The sequence below is a fragment of the Tursiops truncatus genome, chromosome 6, assembly GCF_011762595.2.
Source record: "Tursiops truncatus isolate mTurTru1 chromosome 6, mTurTru1.mat.Y, whole genome shotgun sequence".
NCBI lineage: Eukaryota > Metazoa > Chordata > Mammalia > Artiodactyla > Delphinidae > Tursiops > Tursiops truncatus.
This window is the reverse complement of record NC_047039.1, coordinates 32,034,970-32,051,242: the sequence shown is the minus strand read 5'-3', so window position 1 is coordinate 32,051,242 and position 16,273 is coordinate 32,034,970. Positions and strand designations below refer to the sequence as shown.

At 36.4% G+C, this 16,273-nt stretch overlaps 1 protein-coding gene and 1 pseudogene across 10 annotated transcripts in view; one reads left to right on the top strand and one right to left on the bottom strand.

Annotated features, from left to right (window-relative positions):
• Positions 1-16,273, bottom strand: part of AGTPBP1 (ATP/GTP binding carboxypeptidase 1) — a 170,933-nt gene that overhangs the window by 127,338 nt on the left and 27,322 nt on the right. For all 10 annotated transcript variants that reach the window (XR_012332465.1, XR_002177387.3, XM_019940383.3 and 7 more), the window contains exon 2: positions 10,322-10,386. Coding sequence is in view for 8 of the 10 variants with exons in the window: in XM_019940383.3 (XP_019795942.2) it covers positions 10,322-10,353 (32 nt within the window). In the remaining 2 variants the exon portion in view is untranslated. The remainder of the gene's footprint in view (positions 1-10,321; positions 10,387-16,273) is intronic.
• On the top strand, positions 12,031-12,505 carry LOC117312578 (NEDD8-conjugating enzyme UBE2F pseudogene; annotated as a pseudogene).

The window sequence follows — 16,273 nt, the reverse complement described above, 5'->3', positions numbered from 1 at the left end:
GCCACAGCAGACTTAAAGGAGAATAACGGTAAAAGATGAGGTAAGAGTTGAGGGTGGGGTAGAATAGAGCACAATCATTTAGAGCCTTATAGGCCACTGTAAAAACGTTGACTTTTTGCAACTAGGTGAGCCAGGAAGTTTTTGAGCAGAAGAGTGATGTGATCTGACTTGATTGATTGATTGATTGATTTTATTTTTGGCTGCGTTGGGTCTTCGTTGCTGCACACGGGCTTTCCTCTAGTTGCAGCGAGCAGGGGCCACTCTTTGTTGCGGTGCACGGGCTTCTTGTTGTGGTGGCTTCTCTTGTTGCGGAGCATGGGCTCTAGGCACGAGGGCTTCAGTAGTTGTGGCTCACGGGCTCTAGAGCACAGGCTCAGTAGTTGTGGCACACGGGCTTAGGTGCTCCACAGCATGTGGGATCTTCCCGGACCAGGGCTTGAACCCATGTCCCCTACGTTGGCAGATGGATTCTCAACCACTGCACCACCAGGGGAGCCCTGACTTGCTTTTAAAAGGCTCTCTTTGGCCGGTATGTTGAGACTCAAAGAACAATCCCTCCACTGGCATGCCTGACCCCAGCGCTTCTTGCATTCCCAATGTATTTGTTCCTTCAATTAATCTTTCTCTGATTCATCATTTAGCTCTCCCTTTCAACTGGATCATACCCATTGGCACACAATATGATCCAGGAGCTCCCACTAGTTACCACCCCATTTCTCTGCTACTCCTTGAAGGAAATGTCTGTACTTGACCTCTCCATTTCCTCTCATGTTGTTCACTTTTTCAAACTACTAGTTTGGCATCTGCACTCTGAGGTCTCCCCAAAACCTCCTGTGGTCACTTCTTTCCTTGTCAGATTCAGAATCTCAGCCCTATCCCAATCAGCTCCTTTTTTCTTCACTTTCTCCCTTGGGCTTCAATGGCTCCATATTCTCCTGATTTTCTTCCTATCGCCACTTCTTTTAGATCGACTCTACTGGCTCCTCCTCCAACAAACCTCTAGATGCTGAGGACCCCCCCACAGCTCTATCCCCAGCCCTCTTCCCTTCACTCTCTCCATTTCACTGCCCCAAGCAATCTCATCTAACCCCACAGCTGGATGTTAGATTAAAACTGATATGCTGCCTGGCTCCTACATTCAACTCCAGCCTCAACCTGCTCCTCTTCCAAATCTTAACTTTCCCAAACTCACATGAAACCATCAGTTGCTCAAGACAAAAATCTAGACTCCCTTTCCCATGCCCAGCTCAATATTAGCTCCATCTCTAAAACACTTCAAATCCATCCACTTCTCTCCATCTCTTATCATTATTACTACCCAAGTCCAAGCAATCATCATTTCTCACTTGGCAATTACAGCGTCCTAAATAATCTGCTTTCATTCTTGCTGCCCTCATACTGGGATCCAAACACACTGGACTTCTACCAGCTCCTTGAATATAGCAAGTTTCTTCCCAATCTCAAGGTCTTTACATTTGCTGTCCTCTCAACCTAGAGGATAATTTCTGCCAGTTCTTCATATGGCTGGCTCCTTCTCATTTCAGGTTACAACCTGAAGATGTCCCCACTTCTCCACCAGCCCCTCAGCTTCCAATATTAAAATGTGTCCAATGATGTAAGCTTCACAAAGGTAAAGACCTTGCATGTCGTATTCTATATACGTAGTATTTCGAACAGTGGCTAGCACAGAATAGGCAATACCCAGCTATATTCAGAATGAACAAAAAAATGAAGAAGCATATGGAAAACAGTATATTTATACATTTTTTAGATTAACAACTAGACTCAATGCTTTAAATTTGGAGGTACTTCATCTGAAAAGGTATCTGGAGGACGAAAAAAACATATTGAGCATACTATTTAAGAATGTAACTAAAATAAAATAATACAGTATTTCCCAATTTTGCAAATAGCCAGCATTATATGGAAATGAAAATATATATCACTATGTATAAATCTCTAAATGAAAAAACAACAAAATATATACAGTATGAGATTAACATAAAGTTTTAAAATATACAACATATATTTTCCCCTCCCCAACAATGGTATCATTAATATGTTTGTCTATCTTTATTTTCTGTAAACTGGTAGTCGAATTTAAAGGCCTAATCTGATCAAGGCCTGATTTGCTGACATGAATTCTTTGTAAGTGGTACTGTAATCTTCCATAAGGAAGCAAACAGGGTCTGGTTATCTTACTTTTGTAATATAAGCAGTCACTGGTTACCACTGCCTAGATCCATTACTTTAGTAGGGGTTGAAAAGCACTGATACTCTACCATTTCCATTCCTTCTACTTCTTACCTAGGACAATTCCATAAAAAGAAAAATCCCTTATTTAATTATCCAGAGGTATAATTCATCAAATAAAAGCAAAATAAATGCTGGATTTTTAATTTATCTTTATTTACCAGTTTTCAGAAGAATGAGTTCATTTCCAAAAGTCCTCCCCAAGTAATCAATGAAGTATTTTGATTTCCTATATCAATATGTACTCACAGATTTAAACGCATATGATACATTTTATCCACTGTAGTTATTAATGCTCAAATTGCCCCACCTTTGATCAATGGGAGCCTCTTCGTGTGGGCTCCCAAGTCCTTTTGTTATGATCCTAGTCTTTGATAGCTTCCTGGATTTTGATATAACAAGACTGTTATTAGGCCAGCAGTTCTCAGTATATGCTCTACAAAACTGAGTACTTGAGGCTCTTTCAGAAAATCTGTGAGGTCAAAAACTATTTTCATAAAAATACTAAGACACTATTTACCTTTGACACAGTGTTGACATTTACACTGTTGATCTGAAGGCAATGGTGGATAAAGTGCTGGCACATGATACAATCAAGACAGTGACACCAAATTGTAGTCACTGTGTGATAACTAGCAGTCACCATGTTCTTCACCAACATGCACTCATAGTTAAAAACAAAAATGCCAGTTTCACCTATGAGTATACATTTTTTAATATTCTGTGTGCACATAAGACATTTCAGCTGCACAATGAAATAGGATGGTTGAGGGAAAACACTTGTGTGGTTGTTTAAACTGCAAGCTGAACTAGTTACTTTTTCCATAGAACATCATTTTTACTTTAAAAAAACAACTGACAATGATTATTTGCACTGGGGTATTCTGGAATACATTTTCTTGGCAATAAACAAAGTGAGTCTATCATTTCAAGGAAACAACTGATAGATTTGTTACCAATGATTAAATGTGAACTTTCAAGCAAAAATTAGAATCTTGGAAAACAAAGATCTACCATCATGACTTTGACAGCTTCCCCCTTCTTAAAGAATTTTCTGATAAAATCACTGGTGATATTAGTAAATGTAATTTTTTTAAACTGTGTAATAAACATTGTCAATATTTAGAAGGTCTGCATAACTCACTGAATCATTATGTTCCAAATACTGACCAATGTGTGATGTTACAAATTCAGACATGGGAAAAAGAACCAGTCAATATGCAATAGAGACCAATGGATTTTAATGTAAAAGAAAATAAAAAGTTCACATATGTGGTTTCTGATTCCACAGTGCAACTAACCTTTAAGAAACTACCACTTATCAAGTTTTAGTGTAATATCAAAGAACATCCACTTCAATTTGAATTTCAAACAATATGGCTTTCTTTCTAAAGTACATTGTTATCATTCAGAAATGTTTATTCCTCACCTATAATTATCACTCTTGCTTTAATCACATTTTTACTGTTTCTCTCCAAATACTGAACACACAACTTTATTTTCCTCCATCATAAATCAAAGGACAATTAGCCACAATTATCTGAAAAGGCCTTTTATTCAACTATTCCTTCCTTTTCTAAATATATACCTATGTGAGCCCATATTGTAGCCATATACTTTAACAACATGAATACTCATAAAAACATATATGTACGTACGTATAACATATGTGTGTACTATAAACAATATGTATACTGATGTATGTATGACAGTTTGAACTCAGAAGCAGATAAGAGAATCTAGCTGTCTTCCATTAAACCAGACATTAAAGAGATTTGCAAAAATTTAATAAATCATGCCACCTTCTAAATATTTTTGATAATTTAGTTATTTTAATATAAAATATTACTGTTATTATGCAATGGGTTTATTACTGTTATTTTTAAATGAAGTTAATAAAATTTTTTTAATTTCTCAGTTTTAATTTATAATATGGTAAATATCAATAGATTAAAAATAATGCACATTCAACAAAAGCTTTTACGAGTCATTAATTTAAGAGCACAAGGGGGTTCTTAGACAAAAAGTTTGAGAACTGTTGTTCTCAACTTATCTTGCACATTTTGTGCTCTGATCTGGAATCGACCCTTTCTCCAAAAAGCCCTGGTTCTTTTTGGTAAGAAATGGTATTAAGACACCACAGCCTGCATACTAGAGAGCAAATACATCTTTAAAAACAATTCTGTAACCTAGATTTAAGAAAAATTTGCATTATGGAAACCAGGATTCTGAAATTTAATAATTGAGTGGATTTTTTTGTTTAGTTTTCTCCAGTTATTTTTCTCTTAAAGGCCATCTGTTAGCATTTTTCAGTAGCTAATAAAACATCTACTATTAAAAATATTCAAAAACATACAAAACACACTGATCATAACACATGCTCTGTTCCATTCCAAAGTAAGAGTTTGAATTTTAAATTAAATTACACCACTATCAAAGTAAAACAACTTGCAACTAAGTGATTTCTTTCTAAGAATCATGCTCTTACAAATTATAGATGGATAGATGCATGAATTTTTTGAAGGACGGCAAACAAATGGAAATTAAGAACGTAGGCAAGTTTATTTCCCTATTTTTACTTTTCTCATTGACAGAATAAAAACTGAACGAAATATTCCAAGCCACCCCCAACTCAGCTCTAAAAATTTAAGGCTGCTGACACTAATGTTGAGAGAACTGCAGGGTGAACACCAGAGGGCACCTCTACCTACTGAACGATTTTTAGACTTTGGAAAATCCAAGGATAAAGGTAAAAACAAAAGCTATACAGCTTATTCAATGAGCGATCTGAGCTACACAGCAGAGCAGAAAATTGTTAAATAAAGAGGCTCAGACAAGGATTTATCTTCCCTGCCTTGCCCTATTTTTAGATAAATCAAAATGAGACCAAGACCAACCCCGGGAGGTTCCATTTATAACTGCTAATGTTAATTACTTTATAGTAAAAAAATCATGGAATTGAAAATATGATCAATGTGAAATACATCAAATCGAGTTAACTTTCCAATGTATATTTTAAACTATCACTCAAATATTTGTTTCACTGTAGTGGTCTCCTACTGCTTTTGATTCTCTGAGTTTACATTCAGCCTTACAGCTATTTCCCTAAAAACATAATTTTTTTGTATGTTACAAAAGTCTCAATGGTGTATAGATATTACCTTGCAACAAATAATTTCCCAAGGAAGTGCAAGGGCTAAAGAACCTATCTTCACATTATAAATAAATTTTATTACCTTTTCATCTTAAAATGTAAATTGAATACAGATAGTAAACGTCTTCATAAACAAGATATAAACATCTGACAGCAAAAAATTCATTAAAATATATCAAAGTTTTAGACTTAACCAAGACTCATAGTGATTAAGATTTAATTTCAAACAATATAGTTTTATGTCCAAAATATGCACATTATCTTTCAGAAATGGTTGTTCCTCATTTATAACTCTTTATTTCTATTACTTTTGCTTTAATCATATTTTTATTGTTTCTCTCCAAATACTGATCACAAATCTTTATTTTTCTTTATCGTACAGCAAAGGACAATGAAAAATAGAAATTTCACTACCATTCCTTTACAGAAATAGTTAAATATTTAAATATATAAGTTTGGAAAATAATATTCTAAATGGAAGAGAACAATACTTCTCTAACTACTTCTAAGATAAAAATTAAACACAATAAAGGCTTCTTTAACAATAAATGTAGCTCAATAGTATCAAGGGATTTGTTAAAGAAAACCAATAAAAGTTTGTTAAAAATTTAAATAACCTGAATTTATACCAGTGTCAACAATAATTAAAGTTATACCTTAAATTTCTTCACCAAAGTTAACTAAATGCTAATTATTTTATATTCATTATTTTTAAAAACTTCTCCAGTCATGTTCTAGTGGGATTTTAGGTAAGTGCATATGGCTAACTTCTAACTTTAACTTTCCCCCAATATTTGTTCTCTCTTTTATAGTAACAAGAGTTTTAGCCAGGCCTATTCCAACTCTGTTAAAACCACATTTCTCAGCCTCACTTTATACTCTTAAAAATTATTAGGGACACCCCTCAAAGAGTTGTTATTTGTATGGGAAATAGGGATAAACCTGAAAAACCAGTGCACTGAAAACTACAAAATACTAGTGAGAGAAGTTAAAGAAAATCATAAATAAAAGAGAGATATATCATGTTCAAGAGTAAGAAGACAATAGTGTTAAGGTATCAATTCTCCCCAAAATGATCTACAGAATCAAGGCAATCCCAATCAAAATACCAACAGGCTGTCATGTAGAAATTGTCAGACTGATGCTAAATTCATATGGAAATGCAAAGAACCTAAAATAGGCCAAACTTTAGAAAAAAGAAAAGGTTGGCAGACCAACACTATCTAAATCTTGAGACCAGTTATAAAGCAACAATTATCCAAGCAGTGAGGTATAGGCATTAAGATAGACATGTTGATCAACGGAACAAAACAGAGTATAAGAATAGACCTACACATCCACAAATAACTGATTTTTGATAAAGGTACAAAGGAAACTCAGTGAAGAAAGGATAGTCTTTCTAAAAATGGTGCTGAACAACCAGATATCCATACGCACAAAAAAAAAGAACTTCTATCCATACCTTGCACCATATATAAAAATTAACTCAGAAAGGACCATAGTCCTAAATGTAAAATCTAAAACTATAAAAACTTCTAGAAGAAACATAAGAGAAAACATTGGTAATATGGGTTATGCAAATATTTCTTAGATGCAACTCTAAAAGCATAATCCATAAAAGAACAAATAAGCAAATGGAAATCATCTAAATTTGAAACTTCTGATCTTAAAAGATACTGCACAGAATATGAAAAGACAAGACTGGAAGAAAATGTTTGCAATTCAAATATCTGATAAAGGACTTGTATCCATAATATATTAAAAAATTCTAAAACTCAACTATTAAGAAACACTGCAATTTCAAAAATTGGAAGATTTGGAAAGATATTTCACCGAATAAGTGCATGAAAAGATGCTCAACATCATGTCATTAGAGAAACGCAAATTAAAATCACAATGAGATACCAATACACCCCTATTACAATGGCTACAATTTTAAGAGAATGATCATAAGAACTTAAGAATTTAAAAAGAATGACCATACCAAGTGTTGGTGAGAATGTAGAACTAGAACTTTCATACACTGCTGCAGGGAACAGAAGATGGTATTAATGTCTTTGTAAAACAGATTGTCGGCAGTTTCATAAAAAGAAACACAGACCTACCATATGCTTCAGCCATTCCAGTCCTACGTATTTAGCTAATAGAAAATAAAGTATAAGTCCAAAAATGCTCATGTAACAACCAAAAACTGGAAACAACCCAAATGTCCAAAAGTTGAATGGATAAACAAATTGTGGTATATCAACACAATGGAATACTACTTACTAATCAAAAAAGGTATGATTGCAAGAGATGATTCTCAAAAATAATTGCGCTGAATCAAAGAAGGCATACCCACACCCCTACCTTCTACCTCCACCCCCACCCCCAAAAAAGACATACTGTATGGTCCCATTTATATTAAGTTCTAAAAAAGCCAACACGTCTGTAGTGACAGAAAGCAGATCAATGGTTGTCTGGAGTGAGGGATGGGGTGGGAGAGGGGCACCAGGAGACATTTGAGCATGATAAATATTTTCAGTATTTTGATTGAGAGGATAATTCCAGTTATACATAGGCCACACTTACCAAACTGTACTCTCTATGTACAGCTTGTTGTAAGATGATTATGTCTCAATAAAGCTGTTTAAAAATTGATAGGTACTGTTGGTGTAGTGGATAAGGCAGAAACTAAAGAAGAGTGCTTAGAGAGTGTGAAATGAGATGTAGATTTCATTTATAGGCTATTTCAAAATTTTTGTCTTTTGAGGAAATCAAATAAATTGAGTAGTAACAGAAGAGCAGAGTCTAAATATTGGAAAGCCTAGATCATGTTTAAATGATAAGGAATGGAGGAGTTAAAGATTCAATACAGAACAATACTAATGATTAAAAGACCCTGAGAAGGAAAGAGAGAGGTGAAATCTAGAACACAGGTGACAGTATTAGTCTTTAACAAAAAATCAGACACATCCTCTGTTGCAGTAAATAACAGGAGGGTAAACAGAGGATAGAATCAAGTAAAGGGGAGTATGTAAATTTTGTGTAAGGAATATAAGGATAATAAACTGTTTTATCTCTATGATATCACAGAGAAGGTCAACTGCTGAGGGTATGTATATGATACATCTGAAGATTTCAAAGATTTGAAAGATAGGAAGAAAGTGTAAAACAGTCATTAAAAAAATTGAGAAAATGAGCTTTCTAGAGAACCACGGTAGTAAGATTACTGATCAATAATGATCCATAATTTTTAGCAATATCTTCCAAGTTAGTTCATCCTCCAATATCATTCAGCTGCTCAGTAAAGGTCTACCCAGGGAAAGGACTTTGTCAGGTATGTGTGATGAAATAATACAAAGTGAGGTAAAAACATTTCAGGTATTACAAGAGTGTAATGATGAACAATGGATTCTACACTAGGTAAGAGAGGAAGAGATGATAAAAGTCAATAGCTCAGAGCTCTGGATAAGGCAGAACTCTTTGCATTACAGCCATTTGAACAAGTGAGCTAGAAAGGTAAAAGATTTTTCTTGGAAAATGAAAAGTCTGAATTAGTGCTTTGAAAGGAGAGTTTTGCTGGTGATAACATTTAGGGCATGAACATGATGATGTAGAGTAGGGAGTAGAGAAAAATTCTGCTTCTTGTATCTTATAAAATTTTCATTACTTGATTTCTCACCACCCACTCACATGGTCTTTAAATCTGCCAAACTAATCCATCCAATTACAGTCCTTGCCTAAACTCAGCAAGTATCAATATTCTACTCAATCCTCCAGATATGCTAAAAAGTAAGAAAGTCTCAAGCCAGCCCTGCCTCTTCAAGTCCATATCACACAATAAACACCTATTTATGAGGATCTGGTTAAACCACTATACTGGTTAAACCACTATACTGGTTAAACCACTATACTGCATTTGTTCAGGTGTTTTCATGAAGTTATAAGCTTCGTGTAAAAAGAGAATAGGGCTCAATTCTTCAGAACATACTCAACACCCATTTTCTGCAAAGCACTGTGTTAAGTGTTATATTTATGTTTCTTTTCTACTCTCAAAGATTCAGTGCTGGGTTAGGTACATGAAAGTGTTTAATAGATATCTCACAGTTGAGAAGTAAATCTAAAAGGGGCAAAAAAATAAACTAAAAAGAGCATCTATAGAAGCCTTTAAAGACAGAAAGAATATAATAAGTTTTCTGTGGAAATGGATGTGCTTTGATCAAGTCTTATGTAAGGAAAAAAATTCAGTGGCCAGACAATATGTAAATAAGTGAGCACAGCCGTATTCCAGTAAAACCTTATTTACGTACACTGAAATTTGAATTTCATATAATCTTCATATGTCAGAAAATATTATTCTTCTTTTTATTTTTATTCCCAACCATTTAGAAACGTAAAAACCAATCTTAGCTCATAGGCCACACAAAAATAAGAAGTAGGCCAGATTTGACCCATGTGTCCTAGTTTGCTGACTCCTGCTTTAACTGAAAAGTTAAACATTAATAAATATTAATAAAATAACATAAATACAACACACTATATTTAAACAAATATTTCTTAAAGTAAAAAGTTTCAAATGATCACTTCATGCATTATTTCTGTAATTTATACATACTGGTATTTAAAATTGCAGAACCAGGGCTTCCCTGGTGGCACAGTGGTTAAGAATCCACCTGCCAATGCAGGGGACACGGGTTTGAGCCCTGGTCCGGAATATCCCACATGCTGCGAAACAACTAAGCCCGTGCGCCACAAATACTGAAGCCCACACACCTAGAGCCCATGCTCTGCAACAAGAGAAGCCACCACAATGAGAGGCCCACGCACAGCAATGAAGAGTACCCCCACTCGCTGCAACCAGAGAAAGACCACAAGCAGCAACAAAGACCCAACTCAGCCATAAATAAATAAATAAAAATAAAATTGCAGTACCTTTTCTCTGGTATCACTTTTAACTTGCTCATCTTGAATTACTTCATTTCACCATTGCAGATAATCTGAAAAGAAAAAAAAAGTTAATGATATTAAACACACAATTCTGTTTTCTATATATTAGATGTCATAAAAGCCATACAACTGAAAGTTTTTATCATGGGCAACATAAGACTGGAAACCACAGGAGAATGTTTGAGTTTTATGTGCTTCTGGCAGGTCACTTCAATGTGCAATGTGTGACTATTAAATTACCTAAAATCAGCCAGTAAAATGTTATCAAAAATCCTAGTGCTACAAAAATGCAAAAATTTAACATAACACAATTTATGATATAGTACCAAGATTTCTTTTTTAGATAATTCAAATTATCCTTCCTGTTCTAATACTCCACCTTAAAATACTCAAACCAATCACAGCATCATGGGATTAGTGTATTGTCCACCATTCATACAGCAGTGCAATACTGGTAAATATGTATGATTATTTCTATATGAAAACACCTTAATCAAAAACAAATTGTTTAGACAACAGAGCAAAAACCTTCTAAAACATCATCTCATTTAATATACTTATGCATATTTTCCCTCAATCAATACAGGTTTCATCTTTAGAAAGTGCATATTACGCATTTAAAACCTTAAATCTTTTTTTTTAAATAGAAGGAACCTAATATAGGAATTGGTCAAAGGCTAGCAAGCAAAAGAGGAAACCTAGGGAGGCTCAAGATAAAGAGTTGCAGGAAGCAGTTACCACCCTGGGCTGCAAGGACAAGAGGGAGAAGGGGTTTAAAACCCTAAATCTCAATTCACACAATTTTTATAATTTTTCAGATTTATTTTACAACTATTCACCCCCCCCAAAAAAAAAACCCTAGATATCTTTTAATTTTACATAGCAGTGCTTATTAATGAAGGAGAATTTTGTGGCATCACAAGAAGTTTAAAAATTACTGCCAATTCAACAAGTTACATTCTTATGCAATATTTAGTAATGCTACATTTAAAAGAAAACAAACATGCAAAAAAAGAGACTTCAAATTGTTTAATATAATAGATTTAGAAGATATAGGGCTCCCCTGGTGGCGCAGTGGTTGAGAGTCCTCCTGCCGATGCAGGGGACATGGGTTCGTGCCCCGGTCCGGGAGGATCCCACATGCCGCGGAGCGGCTGGGCCCGTGAGCCATGGCCGCGGAGCCTGCGCGTCCGGAGCCTGTGCTCCACAGCGGGAGGGGCCACAGCAGTGAGAGGCCCACGTACCGCAAAAAAAAAAAAGAAGATATAGATATTCTGGATGTAGTTCTTCAACAACAAAGAACTTTTACATTAACAAAATAAACATGACTTTTTTTCATTTTTCTAATTAACTCAATTATGAAAGAGGAAACATGTATTCAGGGTTATGTACAAAAATTACATAGGCTGTTTTTAAGGTAGATAAGAAATTTTTAAATGCTGTTTTTTCTTTTAGTTGACTTTTTTAATGACTACCAAGTCAAAGTAACTTTTTCCAATTTCCAAATTAATTAAGGGGGGGGATCTTGTGTGTCTTCAAAAGTGCTGTTGCTACCATAAACAGAAGTTAATTAAGCTACTTCTACTCGTTGAGCAGTATGACTTTCTCTAAAACTACATTAACAGCAAGCCCACCTCAGGAGGTGAGGGGCCACATCTCGCCTGTCTCGGGTGCCCAGGGTACAGAGAGCAGTAATGCTGACGTTGGCAAGCATAAAGAAGCGAGATGATGGGTCTCAAAGGGTCCCGGACATCAGCCATAGCCTCCAACTCTGCTCAGAGGGCTTCTATGAGAGACATGCTGCTTATTAAAGAGGTTGCAGGCCATGAAGCTAATTTATAATACGTTGCACATGTAAAGTGCACTTTTCTGATCCAAACAAGCTTCACTGCTTTCAGCAAACTGTAACTCCAACCTCCCAAAGTGAAATGCTTGACCAGGATCACTGGTAAAATATGTCGAAGTTTTTACTGAGAGAACATTCGGTTGATGGCACCGGCTGGGCTCCCATGAGGACACGGAAGGATGTTGTTTCGGGATTAAACTCTGTTTACTGATCCTCTCAATTCCGATGTTCCACTGAATCATGAAGCTGCAGAACATCGTCTGTGGGACAAGGAGGACTTGGGGAATAAAGTTGAAGACTACACGAAGCGTTACGCCAGATGATAGGAGGAGAAGGCTGCAGGGCTCATAGGCTGTGTGTTACACGTCTGTCTCCAATTTAAAAGGAAGCCCTCCTCCCCAGTCATGAAGCTCCCTCTCAGTCCCACTGATTGGCCAAGTCCTGTGACCATGTTGTCCTGAGGAAGAACCTCTTCACAACTGCCCATTGTATATGGAGAGTTCTACATAAATACAGCAAGAAAAAGTGTTTGAAGTTCTAAAGGGTTGCCTCCTTACCTTAACATATTTACTTTTTTGAAACTGTACTAAATAGGCCTCTGCTGAGATTCCTGAGAAGTTGTAATGAACTCAGAATTGAGCCTAGAGCTTGCTTCTTCCCTTTTTCCCAGACAAAATCGGTTCCCTGTACAAGTGATGCTAACGATGTGCTCAGCGTAGCTTGCAGACTGGTGATAAGAAATCTGTTACAAACTGTGATTGGATGTAAATTCTTAGCCCTTTCCTAGATGTCATGAAGCTTCCCAGAATGTATAGAGTCATTCACTGTAGATCTCTACTGAAATGTGCATTGTATTTAATGTGAGTATATTTGGAACAGATTCGTAATTTGTACAATTTAATGCTTTAATTATTTTTTTCTATTGTCATTTAGTTTGTATTTTCATTGTATAGAGCCAACAGAAGGATGTTAGGTCAAGCAACTACTGAAGAGAAATACAAAGAAAATACAAAAGAAGAAAAAAAAGTGCATTTCACTAAGCCAATATGTCCCTTACAGTCAGTTTTTCTTGCTGAAGTCTGATGCCACAGTACTTCAGAGAAAAAGAAAAGCCTTCTTTTTGCTTTGACAGTTTGTGTTCATTACAGTATGGTGTAACAGAAAGAACAGGAACCTAGAAGCAGAAGTGTTGCATCCCACAAAGTTTTGTGGCTTTGCCAACCAAGCGTGACAAAGCAAGAAAGGGACAAAGAAGCTGAGACCGTATGCAAGGGAGGCTGGAAAGTCCAAGATCAAGGTGCTGGCAGTTATAGTGACTGGTGAGAACTGGCTACGTGGTTCATAGACCCCCATCTTCTCACTGTGTTGTGGCATGGGGGAAGGGGCCGGGGGTCCTCTTAGGTGTCTTATAGGAACACTAATTCCATTCATGAGAGCTCCACCCTCATGACCTAATCACCTACCAAAGGCCCACCTCCAAACACTACTGCACTGGGCATTAGTTTTCAAAAAACAAATTTTTAGGGACACAACATTCAGTCTGTGGCACTATCTGAATCACTTTTATGATCTGACCTACCTCATATTTATTTTAAAATATTTCAGGAGGTTAGGAAAAATGGACACTTTAACAGAGCTTAACAGTGGTAACGTTACCTCTGGGCATGGGGGTGACTGGAAGAGGGGGCTGGAAAGCAAGGTGATAGTGGAAAAAAGATCTTTGATTTCTTATGTTTCGCCATACTGTTTTACCTTCTTATTTTGAAATTACTATAAAGTCACAGGAAGTTGCAAAGATAGTAGAGAGAGGTCCCGTGTTCCCTCTCCGTTTCACCCAACAGTTATATGACATTTTCCGCTAACTCTAGCACAGTATCAAAGCCAGGAATTTGATATTCATACAACATGTTTCTCTAGTTCTATGTCATTTTATTGCATGTGTAATTTATGTAACTACCATGTTTTGCTATATTTTTAAAATATTAGAAAGCATGGATTTACTTGAATAATTAACTTTAAAAAGATGATGAAAATCACTGTAATCTCGAAATTCATTCGTTTAACAAACATTAATGGCTACATAGTTTCCACTGCGTATGGCCAAAGAAAGTACTTCCAAGAAGGAGCATTTGATGTAGCTGATCACTCTCTCTTCTTGCAAATACTTTATTTATATGGCCATATTTTGTTTTCTGCCTACCTCACTGCCACCCCTTCTTAAGTTTCCTTTACTAGAATGCCCCAGGGCTCAGTTCTTGTCCTTTTCAACTCCAGTGTCTTCCTTGGTGATCTCATCCAGTCTCATGACTACTCCACATCTCCACTTGGCTCTCTAATAATATCACAAACTCAACATATATAAAACTAATCTGACTTTCCCTTCCCTTCCCAATGTGCTCTAACCTCAGCTTTCCCCCAACTGTAGTTAGAGACAATTCTCTCCCTCCAGTTGCTGAGTCTAGAACCTTAGCGTCCTTCTTGACTCCTGTTTTATTTTACACCCCACATCCAACCCATGAGGAAGTCCTGATAATTCTGCTTTCAAAATATATCCAGACTCCGATCACTTCTCCACATCTACTACCATGATTGGGCCACTGCCCTTATCAGTCTCCTTTCACTCTATTCTCAACACAACATCCTGACTGATTCTTCTAAAAACTTGGAGAAAAGAGAAAAAAAAAAAAAAAAACCGCAGATAAATCTTATCAGCACTCTGCTCAAAGCCCAGCAATGCTGCCCATTTCAATGACATTAGGGACCCTAAGGGAATACCCCAGCCCTTCCCTCACTAACCTCATCTCCTACCTACAACTCTTCTCCCTCACACTGCTCTAGACACACTGGCTGGGCTTCCTTGCTTTCCACCAACATGCCAGGCTCACTCTCGCCTTGGCCCAACCTGTTTCCTTTGCCCAGAATGTTCTACCAGATATCCCAATGACCAACCAACTCCCAAACTTCCCTTGCCCAAGTATCACCTTTTCAATAAAGCCTATCCCAACCATCCTATTTAATACTTTAAATCACTTCCAGACCCTGGCATACCCACTGCCCCTTGCCTCAGTTTACTTTGTCTTTTCCCAGAGCACTTACCGCCTTCTATGACAGGATGGTTCAAAAGTATCAGAACACATTGAAAACTGTACTACTCAATAATAACTGATTATAATTGAACAGGTGTCAAAACAAATTTTTAGGGGAACAGTTTATTTCCATGTACTTATAAATGCTCAATATATGGCCCTATCACACCACATACATCAATCCTGTACTCTAATTCATCCCAGACTCTCAGCAGCTTATCACCACTGGTGACTACAAAAGAACCACAATGGGTTCCTTCATTTCCTGAAGGTTTTGAGGAAAGCAGCAGCAACCCAAGGTTCTTGATATAATCACATAAGTCATGTAGTTTAATATCTAATATCTTGGTGGTCACTTACTTGACTCTTTTTAATCACCTTGTAAACTAGACAATTTAACTCTGTGTACTATTTATTATCTATTTCTCTCCACTGGAATTAAAGTTCCATAAGGGCAGAAATCTTTGTTTTGCTCAGTCTCCCAAGTACCTAGAACAGTGCCAGCACATTGCAGGTGGTAAATAAATTTCTGAATGAACAAAATTTTGAGAAAATTTTACTACACAAATAAGAAATCTTCATTTTTAAAAATCCAACAATATGGTAGATATATTGGCATGCAATATCTAGCCCAATTTCTCTCCAGTGTGCCTTCCTGTACTACAGGAATGTGAAAGCTTTCCCAAAAAAAAATGTATTTCCTAGACTCTCCTGCAGCTAGGGTTCCAGATGTTTTCCTCAATTTCATCATTTATGAAATTTATTAGACTGAAAGTCAGAAAAAGGCCACTTGATCCCACAGGTAAGTACCAACTTAAACGTGCTTAGTTCTTCTACAGCAGTGTATGGAGAGGTCCCAAAGTCTAGTCCAGGGTTTCTCAAAGTGGGGTCCACAAACTGAATTCTTTGAGAGCTCATGATGGGGGGCATGGGGTTCTTTTTTCCTTCTCTTTTACTTTTGTGCACCAAGCAGTGGCAGCATAATTAATGATTTTGTTACAAATC